This window comes from Drosophila tropicalis, unplaced genomic scaffold (genome assembly GCF_018151085.1).
Source record: "Drosophila tropicalis isolate 14030-0801.00 unplaced genomic scaffold, ASM1815108v1 contig_829, whole genome shotgun sequence".
In the NCBI taxonomy this organism is placed as follows: Eukaryota; Metazoa; Arthropoda; class Insecta; order Diptera; family Drosophilidae; genus Drosophila; species Drosophila tropicalis.
The window spans coordinates 309454-321733 of NW_027173320.1; the positions used below are offsets into that span (position 1 = coordinate 309454).

Consider the following 12280-nt stretch of genomic DNA (forward strand, 5'->3'; position numbering starts at 1 on the left):
TATCAACGATTCTTTTTCATATTTCAGTTCCTTCAGTTTACAGAGTCTAATATTAATTTTATACAGAAGATCTCTACCTACAATCATCGGCAGTTCGGTTGCTTGGTTCGTCAGGACTTCAAACGTATGTATTGTATGTGTGTTGCGGAGGCGAACCCTACACTGGACTTGGCCTAAGGACAGAAGTTGGCTATTTCCTAAACCACGGCAGTTCAATGTACGGTGGCTAAGACGACAGTTGGAGGGGACTTCAGATTGACGGATAAAACTCTTTGGACTGCCCGAATCAAGGAGAGCAAACATATCTATAAATCTCCTATCTTGCACTTCATCACAAACAAAAGCAACACTCACCAGTTGTAAATGGTCTAGTCGATTTCCCGCTTCATCAGCGGCGGCGGCAGCAGTGATATTGGTGGCATTTCCAATTCGAGACGGGCAGTTTTTGTAGCTGTGGCCCACTATGCCACACTTGAAACATGAATTCGGAGGTCTCATTGGTTTCGGGCATTAACTCTTGTAATGCCCCCATCCTGAGCAGTTGAAGCATCTGGTCTCACTCGTGACGGTGCCTGACGATTTATTTCCAGGCGCCACGGCAGTTGTTGTTGGCTGCGCCTTCACACTATTGCTTTGTCTGGAGGCAGCGGCCTGCATACGGAGGCGCTCGTAGCGTTCCAGTAGGGGCTTCAGTTCAGCCATTGTCCGAGCTGAGTACAGCATGCCGACTCGAGTAGAATTGTCCCGCAATCCATCAATGATCAGGTCGACCAGCTCGTTCTCCGGAATCGGAGCATTCATGGCAATCTCCTGCATCTCGATTGCGAATCTTAAACATCCCTCGCCTGCCCTGATGCGCCGGCCACGCAGAGCGTGGTACACTTCCTCGATGCTACACGAGCGTCCAAATTCTCGCAAGAGGATTGCCTTCAATTCTTCGTAGCTGTGCACCGATACCGTGCGCAGCAGCACCGCCGCCGTACCTTCCAGCATACGACGGCATGCGACCAACCGTAGGCGGTCGTTCAACTGCAGAATTTCAAATGCGTCTTCCAGATCGTTCAGCCATTTCTTCACATCGTATGCGGTGTCCGCTGATAATCGAGCCACCATGCTCTCAATGACACTCACGTCGCTGACTTGCTGTCTCGGTGCTTGGAATTCGTCAATCCCCTGCTGCAGTTTGAGGATTTGATGCTGTAGCTGTAGCAACTCATGTTGTTTCTGCAGCGTCCCCAGTTGCTCATCCAGGCTGGGGGAGGCGGAAGTGGCCGGTGTGATGGCGGCCGCGGCAGTCGATACGGAGGGCACTAAACCGGGCATCTCCTCCCATGGGTCCGCGTCGGGACCAGTGGCGGGGGCGGCGAGCGAGGCCGCAGACCGCATGGCAGACACATAGTCGGAGGGCACAGCATCCGCAGGCACAGTGGATGTGGCAGCGGCGGCTGGTACAGCAGTGGCAGCGGGCGCAGAGGCGGCAGCGGAGGCGGGCACAGCAGCGGCGGCAGCGGTGGTGGGCACATCAGCGGCGGCAGCGGGTGCAGAGGCGGCAGCGGCGGCTGGTACAGCAGTGGCAGCGGGCGCAGAGGCGGCAGCGGCGGCGGGTACAGCAGTGGCAGCGGGTGCAGAGGCGGCAGTGGAGGCGGTTACAGCAGCAGCAGCGGGTGCAGAGGCGGCAGTGGAGGCGGGCACAGCAGCGGCCGCAGCGGTGGTGGGCGCAGCAGCGGCGGCAGCGGGTGCAGAGGCGGCAGCGGCGGCTGGTACAGCAGTGGCAGCGGGCGCAGAGGCGGCAGCGGCGGCGGGTACAGGAGTGGCGGCGGTTACAGCAGCGGCAGCGGGTGCAGAGGCGGCGGGCACAGCAGCCGCAGCGGTGGTGGGCACAGCAGAGGCAGCGGGCACAGCAGCGGCAGCGGTGGTGGGCACAGCAGCTGCGGCGGGCACAGCAGCGGCAGCGGGCGCAGAGGCGGCAGCGGCGGCGGGCACAGCAGCGGCAGCGGGTGCAGAGGCGGCGGGCACAGCGGCGGCAGCGGTGGTGGGCACAGCAGTGGCGGCGGGTACAGCAGTGGCAGCGGGTGCAGAGGCGGCAGCGGCGGCGGGTACAGCAGTGGCGGCGGTTACTGCAGCGGCAGCGGGTGCAGAGGCGGCGGGCACAGCAGCGGCAGCGGTGGTGGGCACAGCAGAGGCGGCGGGCACAGCAGCGGCAGCGGTGGTGGGCACAGCAGAGGCGGCGGGCACAGCAGCGGCGGCGGGCACAGCAGCGGCAGCGGGCGCAGTGGCGGCAGCGGGTGCAATGGCGGCGGTGGGCGCAATGGCGGCGGCGGGCACAATGGCGGCAACGGGTGCAATGGCGGCAACGGGTGCAATGGCGGCAGCGGGCACAGTGGTGGCAGCGGGCACAGTGGTGGCAGCGGGTGGTCCAGCAGGGGCGGGTGTGGCAACGGTTGGCCCAGCAGGGGCGGAGGTGGCATCAGTTAGCCCAGCAGGGGCTCGTATAGCAGCAGTAGCCCAGCAGGGGCTCGTATGGCGGCGGTTGGCCCAGCAGCGGCGGGCCCGGCAGGGGCGAGTGTCGCAGCGGTTGGCCCAGCAGGGGCGGAGGTGGCATCAGTTAGCCCAGCAGGGGCTCGTATGGCGGCGGTTGGCCCAGCAGCGGCGGGCCCGGCAGGGGCGAGCATGTCAGCAGTTGGCCCGGCAGGGGCGAGTGTCGCAGCGGTTGGCCCAGCAGGGGCGAATGTGGCATCAGTTAGCCCAGCAGGGGCTCGTATGGCGGCGGTTGGCCCAGCAGCGGCGGGCCCGGCAGGGGCGAGCATGTCAGCAGTTGGCCCGGCAGGGGCGAGTGTCGCAGCGGTTGGCCCAGCAGGGGCGGAGGTGGCATCAGTTAGCCCAGCAGGGGCTCGTATAGCAGCAGTTGGCCCGGCGGAGGCGAGCATGTCAGCTGTTGGCCCGGCAGGGGCGAGTGTGGCGGCAGTTGGCACAGCGGCTCTCGGTACTGCAGCGGCAGGCTCAGCAGCGGCGGCTCCTGTGGCCGTCGGTACTGCAGCGGTAGTCACAGCAGTGGGTGCACCAGCAGCGGTGGGCGTGGAGGCGGCCGTCCTAGATGTGGAACGTGTGGCGCGCCGTGTCCCGAAATATGTATCCTTTCGGGTGGTCATCCCACTTCTGAGTTGTAAACACCTATTTATTGGAAAAATAAGATAACGATTAATTTGTATTTCCTGGATTTTATCTTTGGTTTTTCTGCGCAGATGCAACTTGCTCGTTGCGTCGCCGGAAGAGAAGAGAGACGCCGTCTCTCAACCTATCGAGGACTTATCGCTAACAATCGATACTTATTACTAACAATCGATACTTATTACTCACAATCGATACTACAATACCGGTTTCGGTATATACATGAGCATTTAACAGACTTTGTAAATAATTGGAATCTTACAATACATTTAATTGACACTCGACCAGAGCAAACGGTCAGGTAGTACGGGTCATGATTACCCTGAAAAGAATGCTGACTGCTGTCGAAACCAGTCAGAGAGGCCATGAGGCAGGAGGCGTTGTCTGTAGTGCAGCTAGCAAACAATTACAAGATTAATCGCTTAGGCTTTAAAATTATTGATTGGTAAAGAAGCCCGACCTCTTGCCTTGTTGCCAATATATAAATATATAAAGAAAATTTGAGGAAGGCGGCAAAAAAAGGATACTGAAGCAAAACACAAAAGTATAGTCTTCGAAGTGGGGTATTACGTCCTGCTGCAAAACGAGGAACTACATCGCTACTCTAAATCCTTAATTTAAAGGGTCATTAATGTAATTAAAGTATTGAATGGAGAAAGATATGTATTTACTCGGTTCATTAACTTATAATCTAACGTATTCTCATGAATGTAAAAAAGTAATACCGAATAATCATGTATGAACGTACATATAAGCTTCCCTTCAGTAGCGTTTCCACTGAATTGAACCTTAACATAATACATTGCATGTATTTATTTATAAAAACCCACCGGCAGAGTCGTCTACATTATAAAAATGGTAGAATCAAATATGTAAACGATTCAGTTAATTTATTTGTTTTCGTACGTAATACAAATATACATATGTATATAGTTTTAAAATGCACAATTTATTAAAATTTTTTTTTTTTTTTTGGTGTTGCATTTTCAAAATATCGTTCAAACTGTCTGATATAGGAACGTTGCATGTGGATGGTGAAATGGATGGAAATTTTGTCACGGCAAAACCTTTGGACCTATCCACAAAGAAAATGTGGTGGATGGTTGGCAGTGGGAATCGGGCCTTACTGTTAATCCCAACCGTTCTTTGCAGTGACGACTTGCGATGTTGGAATTTTTGTAAAAATGAGATTCCTTTCCAATGTTTCAAAATGTTTTAAAATCAGATGTCAACCTTCTTAGAATTCCACTGCGTGTATGACACCTTTACAAAGTATAAACATGAAAGTTCAAGACTTTGAAAAGTTTTGGGTTGACAAGCATCGATATGAATTTGCAGAAAAGCAGTATTACGAGATCTTTGCAATGGTAAATACAACTTATTTTGAATATCTTGAGAATGTATGTATAATAAGAGGTGTGTACTGTTGTTGTCGTAGTTAAAAAAAATTTGTGAGATGCTTTATAAGTATAAATTATAAATTGTTAAGTGGAATTTGGCAGACATTTACAAAAATTAGTCAGTCTTGGAAATGTGTTAACCAAATATAGTGCAGTTGGCATATGAAAACCTTATACTAAAGAATAGTTTTATGGTGAAAAATGTCAAAAGTTTAAAGCTCTTATGTGATTTGCCGGTTCCTGTGGAATGGGCTTTATCTAACAAATTTGGCATTCTATTAATAAAATTTTTTTATCTTAAATTCTAATTTTATTCTATTTTTATTTACATACATGATTGTATACATATGTACATACATACATACATACTTATAAATATGTACATATATAATAGGCATCGGCATGGTTTCATTAACATAAGTATGTACATATGTAGATACAAACATATTAATAAAATGAGTACACTCGAATTGAATTAAAGTGAGTGAGTGAGAGGCTCATAGTGAATGAGTGTGTATGAGTATTGCATCGTTTCGGTACTCATTCGAATTGAGTGAAAATGAATAATGCCTAAAACGAAATGAGGAATTAGGCAAAAGTGAAAACATTCACCAAATCAGATTGAACAAAGAAATATACAAAACATACATACATGAAAAATAAGTCATAAAGATTCCTATGACAATTATTGCTTAGTTCCAAAAACAAAAACATGCATCCACACTCTGTGGAAAACACTTAAGATTGTAACAGCGGCGGAGTATCAAGTAACCGACGCTGAGCATGAAATATAAACAATTTTCAACCCCCGAAAAACGTGGGTCATTAGAATAAAATATTTTAAGAACAATTGTTACCTCCTAGAGCCTAAGATTCCCTATATGAACTCCATACTTTTGTTAATAAAATCCGTTCATATTTTGAATTCAACGAATGAAGATTGGGTTATTCTTCTCCTCCGGAATCCCTATTCACTATCCGTCGTCACATTTTGTTTTCTTTGTGTCGTCGAAACGTAGCAGAAAGTACAAACATACAAACGTTTTCATAGTTTACATTATAATATTTCAGATACATACATATGTATGTATGCACAATGACGACATTAGCTCGTTCGGGTGCCTTCGGCTAACCTCAGCATGAAATACGACACACAGTGGGGTCTTTTGGATTTTCACATTGCAAAAATCATAGCTTCTAAACAAATAAAGCGATTTTAAAAATTTAAAAAGCATATTATAAAGAAGCTTAAGCTTTAAAATGAATGTTTGTCATGAGTGCTGGGTGTTCGTGGCGCTGTAATATTCAAGGTCAAAGTCAGAAAATATTTCCAAGCATGTTTTTCCTTGAAAAATGGAGCGAAACCCAGTTGTTTTCAATCATTAATGGAATTTTTCATTGTTATAAAGGACTATGTAACATTTTTTAATGTTTTAATTTAATTTTTTAACATAATTATGACAAAAAACAATTTTTTTTTGAAATTTTTTTGGGTTAATTTTGAAAGTTTGCTATAGATGGCTGATTTTCTTCAAAATAATTTTCAATATTTACATCAATATCTAATAAACTTAACATTTCGGGACTATAGTTGCTATTTTCCAAATACTTTCGTGATCGCACTTGTCCCAGTGATGCAATAAGTAGGTCCGAAGAGGCTAGCATGTTAAAAAGGTCTTCATTTTGTCTGACACGAGAAGTTTTAAATGTATTAGTATATCTTTCGAGTCCTTGTTTTTACATCCCTGTGCTTCTTCGGATAACTCTCCAATTGGTAAACACTGAAATTCTATTAAATCCTTTCCGTGAGTCAAAATCCTATGTACCGTTGGGGTAAGTTTTTTTTGCGGATACAATTCAGTCAAAAGTTGAGCAGTCCTTGAAGTATATTCGGAAAATTTTTCACCATTTACTATTTACCTTGCAATTTATAACATTCAAGATAACAGACAACCTTTTAATGAACTCTTGACTAACACCTGTTATAAAAGATGTCATTTCATCATTTTCAAAAAATCTCCTTGAAGTATTTCCATTATTCGTGTTTCCGTATCCGTACTTTGGGCAGTCAACTTTCAGTCCCAGCTTCCGAGAGATCGATTGTTGAAATCGCCCAATATTCAGTTTTTAAGTTGCGATTTTTTTTAAATTATCATTTTTTCTTATTTACTAAAAATGTCTCAACTTTGGGCGCCTCTAGCACCCACGAATCTCAACCGATTTACAAAATTTTTTGGATTTATAATCTCTGAAGTATTCTCTGTCGATTGCATATATATATCATTTTTGCCAAACGCGATTATGAAAAAACAGCTTTTGCAACGCTATCCGAGCAGAGGCCCAACTGTGCGACGTCAGTGGTTCGGAATATGTGCCAATTTTGTCCACGGCGACATATGGAACTGAAGGGTATTACTATTTCTTAGCTACATACATATGTTTGTATGTACATATGTATGTACACTCATGATGAATATAATAGGTACACCCCTTAAAATTTTTTTTTTTTTTTTGACTTTAAATTAGCACAACTTTTTTTCTTTTACCTTAATCACCAAAATTTAAATGCACATTTCTTTATTGTTTACCTGAATTTGGAAAAGAAAAATTATTTTATTCAAAAGTTACAACAAAAAATATGAAATTTCAGAAAATCTATTTTTGTTTCATTATCTGATTAATATGGAATGTATCCACCTTAATTTTACCGTTACTTTTCTCATCCGATTGGGGATACTCTTAATCAAAGCTTGGCAGGACTCTATCGAAGTCTTCTTCGACGCACTCTCACAATTGTCGATTGTTGGCACTTTTTTCTGTTCGAGACCAAAGCGGCCAAAAACATTTTTTCCATAGAATACACTTTAAATGGAAAAAATAATTAAATATTATTGTTTCCTATTAAAATACATTAATTTCTTATTAAAATACATTAATTTAATTTTTTTTAAACTTAATACTAAAATAGCAAGGTTTTCTATTGAATATGGGCTAACTTTGTCTACCTATATTCCGTGAATAGGTGGCTATAGGTGGCCAACTATAACTTCATATAATTATTGAAACTATGCATAAATTATTAAATTAAAAAATATTACACGGAGGGACAGGGAAAGTAGTTATAAGCCCCTTTAAAATTTTTTTTTTTGAGAAAAATCTGTCTCAAAAAATGTGGTCTTTTATAACAATGCTAATGTACGCAAAACATTCTTAAAATTGGTGAGTACTACATACCAAATAGAAATAGTAACACATAAAGATACATATCTGGACTATTGATATCCATCACAATTACTTACATAGTAACTTTGCAAAAATAAATATTGACTTTGGAAAAATGTACCACTGAAAACGGCGAGAATTAAATATGAACACTGTGAATGATAATCGAAGTTTGACTAATTCGGAGCGGGCGCTATTTTGAAAGGTGAGCATGGAGAGGTTAGTTTTTCGGAAGCATCTCCTAACACAGGGACAAAATCGATAGATTGTCGTAGGGACAATATCCATAGTTTGTCCTAGGGACTAGAAGGACAATTTCCATAGTTTGTCCTAGCGACCAGAGGGACAATTTCCCAAGATTGTCCCATGTACTAGAGAGACAATTTCCCCATTTTGTCCTAGGGACTAGAGGGACATAAATTACACAAAAAAATATATAATAATTGAATAAAATTTTTAAAATTTATTTTTTATTAAGCTAATTTGGCAGCTGCTGCTTCGATTTTCTGCTTTTTGGGTTGTTGTCCTTATTTTTGATTCAGGCCATCGCATTCTAAAGCCGATTCTGGCTGCCCCGAGGAAGTGTTTTGAACTGCTTCTGGAATAAAAAAGTGCAGATATTATTAGAAATGAAATAAATTATAATATCAAATCTAACGCTTTTGCCACCAATAATTAATGTACTCACCGAGTAAAATGTTCAAAACCTTTAGATAGGTTCTAAGGATCAACTTTTGGTTTTTCGTATCCAGATTATGGCTCTTCAAAAGAGAGTCAGCCACTTTAGATGTCTGTAAATCTAAGAAAGAATTAAAATTTTGTGATTTTCATATAACTATTGTATACTTACGTGGCTTTTTTAACTTTCATACGTAAAGCTGTTCTTTAAGTCAATTATTTCTAAATCAGTTGCTTAAGTTTTTTTATTTTATTAAAAAATAAAAAATGTATTCTTTTGGCACGGCCCGGATCGAACTCGCATTTAATTTTGTTGGCAAAATACTTTGTTTTCCTTTCACTCTCTTTTCTCATATGTTTTCACTCATTTTCTCACTCTATTGATTTGCATTCAATTATAACACATAGTGTTGTATTTTAAAGTGAAAAAAAAAAACACTGCTAACAAAATTACTATTCACTATTTGGTATATTAAACATAATATTTAATAGCACTTACCTTTGTATCTAAAATTAATCAGAAAACACTAATATAATATATTTTCACTATTTTCTGCCGACGTCGGTGGCTCGGACAATGCGTCGACATTGTCGGCGGCGACAATTTGGTACTGAAGGGAACATACATGCATATGTATGTATGTGTACATTTAATTACATACACTTGCTCTCATATCTCTGCGTACACTCAATAAAATTTCTGTGTATCAAGTTTGACCATTAATAGCGCTCAGTATAGACAAGATATCGAATTTCTTCTTTTTCAATTTCTTTTTTGAATTATTAAACTTAATATTTAGTATCATTTCATTTATCAAAACAAAAAACTTATGCATAATAAACCCATTACAATAAAAACATAACTAAAAATGACTTTTGAAACGTCTGCGTACATAGGAAAAGGAACAACAAAAATCTGCATACAATGCTTTTTAGATTTGTATTAATATCTGGTTGGATAGCCTGCCCGAATCCTGCGCTCCAATAAATCTCATAGATGCTCTATTGGATTCAAGTTAGGTGATTGAGATGGCGTAGGCAACTGCTTTTTGACGTTGTAAATAAGCCATAGCTTCACGTTAGGTGCTGTGTGCTGGGTGAAAATAAAAATCATCTGCAATCCCCAATTTTTCGGCAATCTGCTTCAAATTTCGCTCCAAAATTTTCATGTAGTCCTTGTGATCAACAACACCACTAGCCGCCATACACTCTCAAACCATTACTCCTCCTCCACCATGTTTCACTGTGGGAATCAAATTTTCATTTTTAAAGGGGGCTCCTCTTATTCTTCATATCATTTTCTCTCCCTTTATGCCAAATATACAAAACTTGCTCTTATCCGAAAAATGACCTTGTTCCAGAAGCTAGTCAGCTTGGAAATGTGCTCATTGGCGAAGTCCATACGCTTTACTTTGTTTGCCTTTGTAATATGAGGCTTCTTACGGGCAACTCTTCCATTATACCCCGCCTTCTTTCAAATGCGAACAATTTGATCGGAAACTGTTTAACTGAAATTCTTGGTCTCCATGATGCAACGCGAGCTGAAAAGTGAAAAAATGTGCTTGCAAATTTCCGACAAAATAATTAACGAAAAGCAGTTTTCGATCTTCAAGATATGATTTTTTCTCCAAAAGCTGGTTTTGGATGATGTTTGCTTTTTTCCCGGATTTTTTTAGTGCTGTTGCTTTAAAAATCGACTTTGAACCAGGTACTGTTAAATATGTGTTTTTTGCTATGCAATTCTGCGAAATTTAACGTTATTTTGCAAAATACTGCAAGTGGTGCTATTTTTAGTTTCGGGTATTTTTTGAGTATATCAAGGATTTTTGTAAAAATCTTTGAAAACGTTGGATATTGATAGAATTTGTTTTCTGCTTCCATTAGTAGAAAATATTTTACGTTCAAAAACGTATTCACATGTTCCTTGAACCTTAAAATAAGCTAGTGGTGCTATTTTTAAGTTCGCAACTGTATATATTCTTTATAAATAAACATAATCAAAAAACAGACTCGAAGTTTTTCATTTGGAAAAAAATAAGAGCCAAACAACATCGGATGACTTCTCTTGCGCCGGATGACATCTATTGCGCCACCTTGTAGAAAAAGAAAAAATGTTTGTTTATACTGAGCGCTATTAATGGTCAAACTTGAAATACAGAAATTGTGCACATTTCTATAAAAAAAAACCCAAACAAACGCTTTATCATTCGAATACGTATGTATGTATGCACTTTCGACACCTAAATATCATCTGATTCCTACCCATTCTTTTCGTTTCAACATTTTGCGACTGAGTGTAGCCCGAGCTAACTCACTCAGTCATATTCATTCTGTTCCTTATTTATACTACTGGATGTTTTGGGTATAATAGGAATCCATGGTATTAAACAAGACTCTATATCTCTTAGTCAGTGCTTTCTGTTTCTTTTTAGATGATCCATCACATCCCCATTTGTTGAGTAATGTCAAATTTTCGGGAAGAAGATCCACCTCTCCATCATGCATACTTTCAACAAGACGCCTCGCAGTGTGATCCATTAAATCCTGGAGTTTTACTTCTGCAGTACCTCTGCCGGTACTGCTTCCTTCTTGGCAAATCCAATCTTTTTGTATCCGGGAAGAACATCGACGTGATGACTTTTTAAGGAACTGCTTAAAATTTTGTTCTTCTCCTTCGTCAATCCCAGGTCCACAAATAAGGAGAACGCTTCTTCCTCAGTGTACTTAGTGGCAACTAAGTTTGGTGGGGTTGGAATACTTTCCTTAATCCTATTTAGTCGAATAGGACTGGCGATCTGCACAGCTTTCGTAATGCTCGCCTTTGCCCTCCCTTGTTCCTTTGTATACTTTGAAAAACGTGCTTTTGAAAGATGCTCCGTTGTAATGCTTTCAGTAGCACCCTGAAGCTTTCGTTTCCCTGTAAACGTTGAACAATCCTTCACATCTTTATGGGGCCTTCCTCTTCCTCGGCTAGTTGATGGTTGAACATCTTCGTCCCCCGAATCTCCGAATTCGGTATACTCATCAAGCCAAACTTCATGTTTTTTCACGAAATTTGCCAGATTTCGGCCGCTTGCGATACATTTTCGCCTTAAGTTACAATGTGTATATTTGATTTTTACGTTAAGCTCCGTACTAGCGTTTTCGAATGAAATGCCCATCTCCTTCAGCAATCCCATTTCAAAATCACTTAAGTTTTCACACTCGTGGAAAACTTTCAAAATTCTTTCATTCTTTAACAACATTTTTGCACAAACAAATAAAACTGTCTTAAATTATATTGACAAATACTATTCAGTCCGTATTTAAGGTGTTTGTACTTATGAAGTTAAAAATAAACTGTCGCAAACGAGAGGAACAATTAGCTATTTATGTTAAATTTTTTGAATTAACTAGGTAGAACGAAAAATCGGTATTACCCTTTTTGTATTAATTAGGTAAACAACTTACTTAACTTAATATTTACATCCAATTATGTAAACGGAAATAAAAACGACCAACCTGCAAGTAGAACTAATTTTTCATCAACTTAAATAACATTTACCTGCCTTGTCAGTTTTTCAAAATCAGGTAATTAGCAATCTAACATTGTAGAAAGGCATATATATGTAGAAACAGGTAGTATTTGCAAAACAGCATTACGCAATGTTATCAATTAATAACAAACAAGCTACAGGCAAATACGCATCCTTCTTCCTTATACCTGCAGCGCATTTTTTAGGCGAGGTTGCCTTAGGTTTATGGCTTACGCATCGCTGTCGCAGGTCTCCATATATTGGGACCATATACATCTGATAGGTAAATAGTAGTCC

At 41.3% G+C, this 12280-nt stretch overlaps 1 protein-coding gene across 1 annotated transcript; it reads right to left on the reverse strand.

Annotated features, from left to right (window-relative positions):
* Window positions 1–243: 243 nt before the first annotated feature.
* LOC137580178 (uncharacterized) lies at window positions 244–1386 on the reverse strand. Its single transcript, XM_068294098.1, has 2 exons — window positions 355–1386; window positions 244–270 (listed from the first exon to the last, which is right to left on the reverse strand). Exon 1 carries the CDS (start codon window positions 1384–1386, stop codon window positions 511–513), a length of 876 nt encoding a protein of 291 aa, XP_068150199.1. The 3' UTR covers window positions 244–270; window positions 355–510.
* Window positions 1387–12280: the final 10894 nt, after the last annotated feature.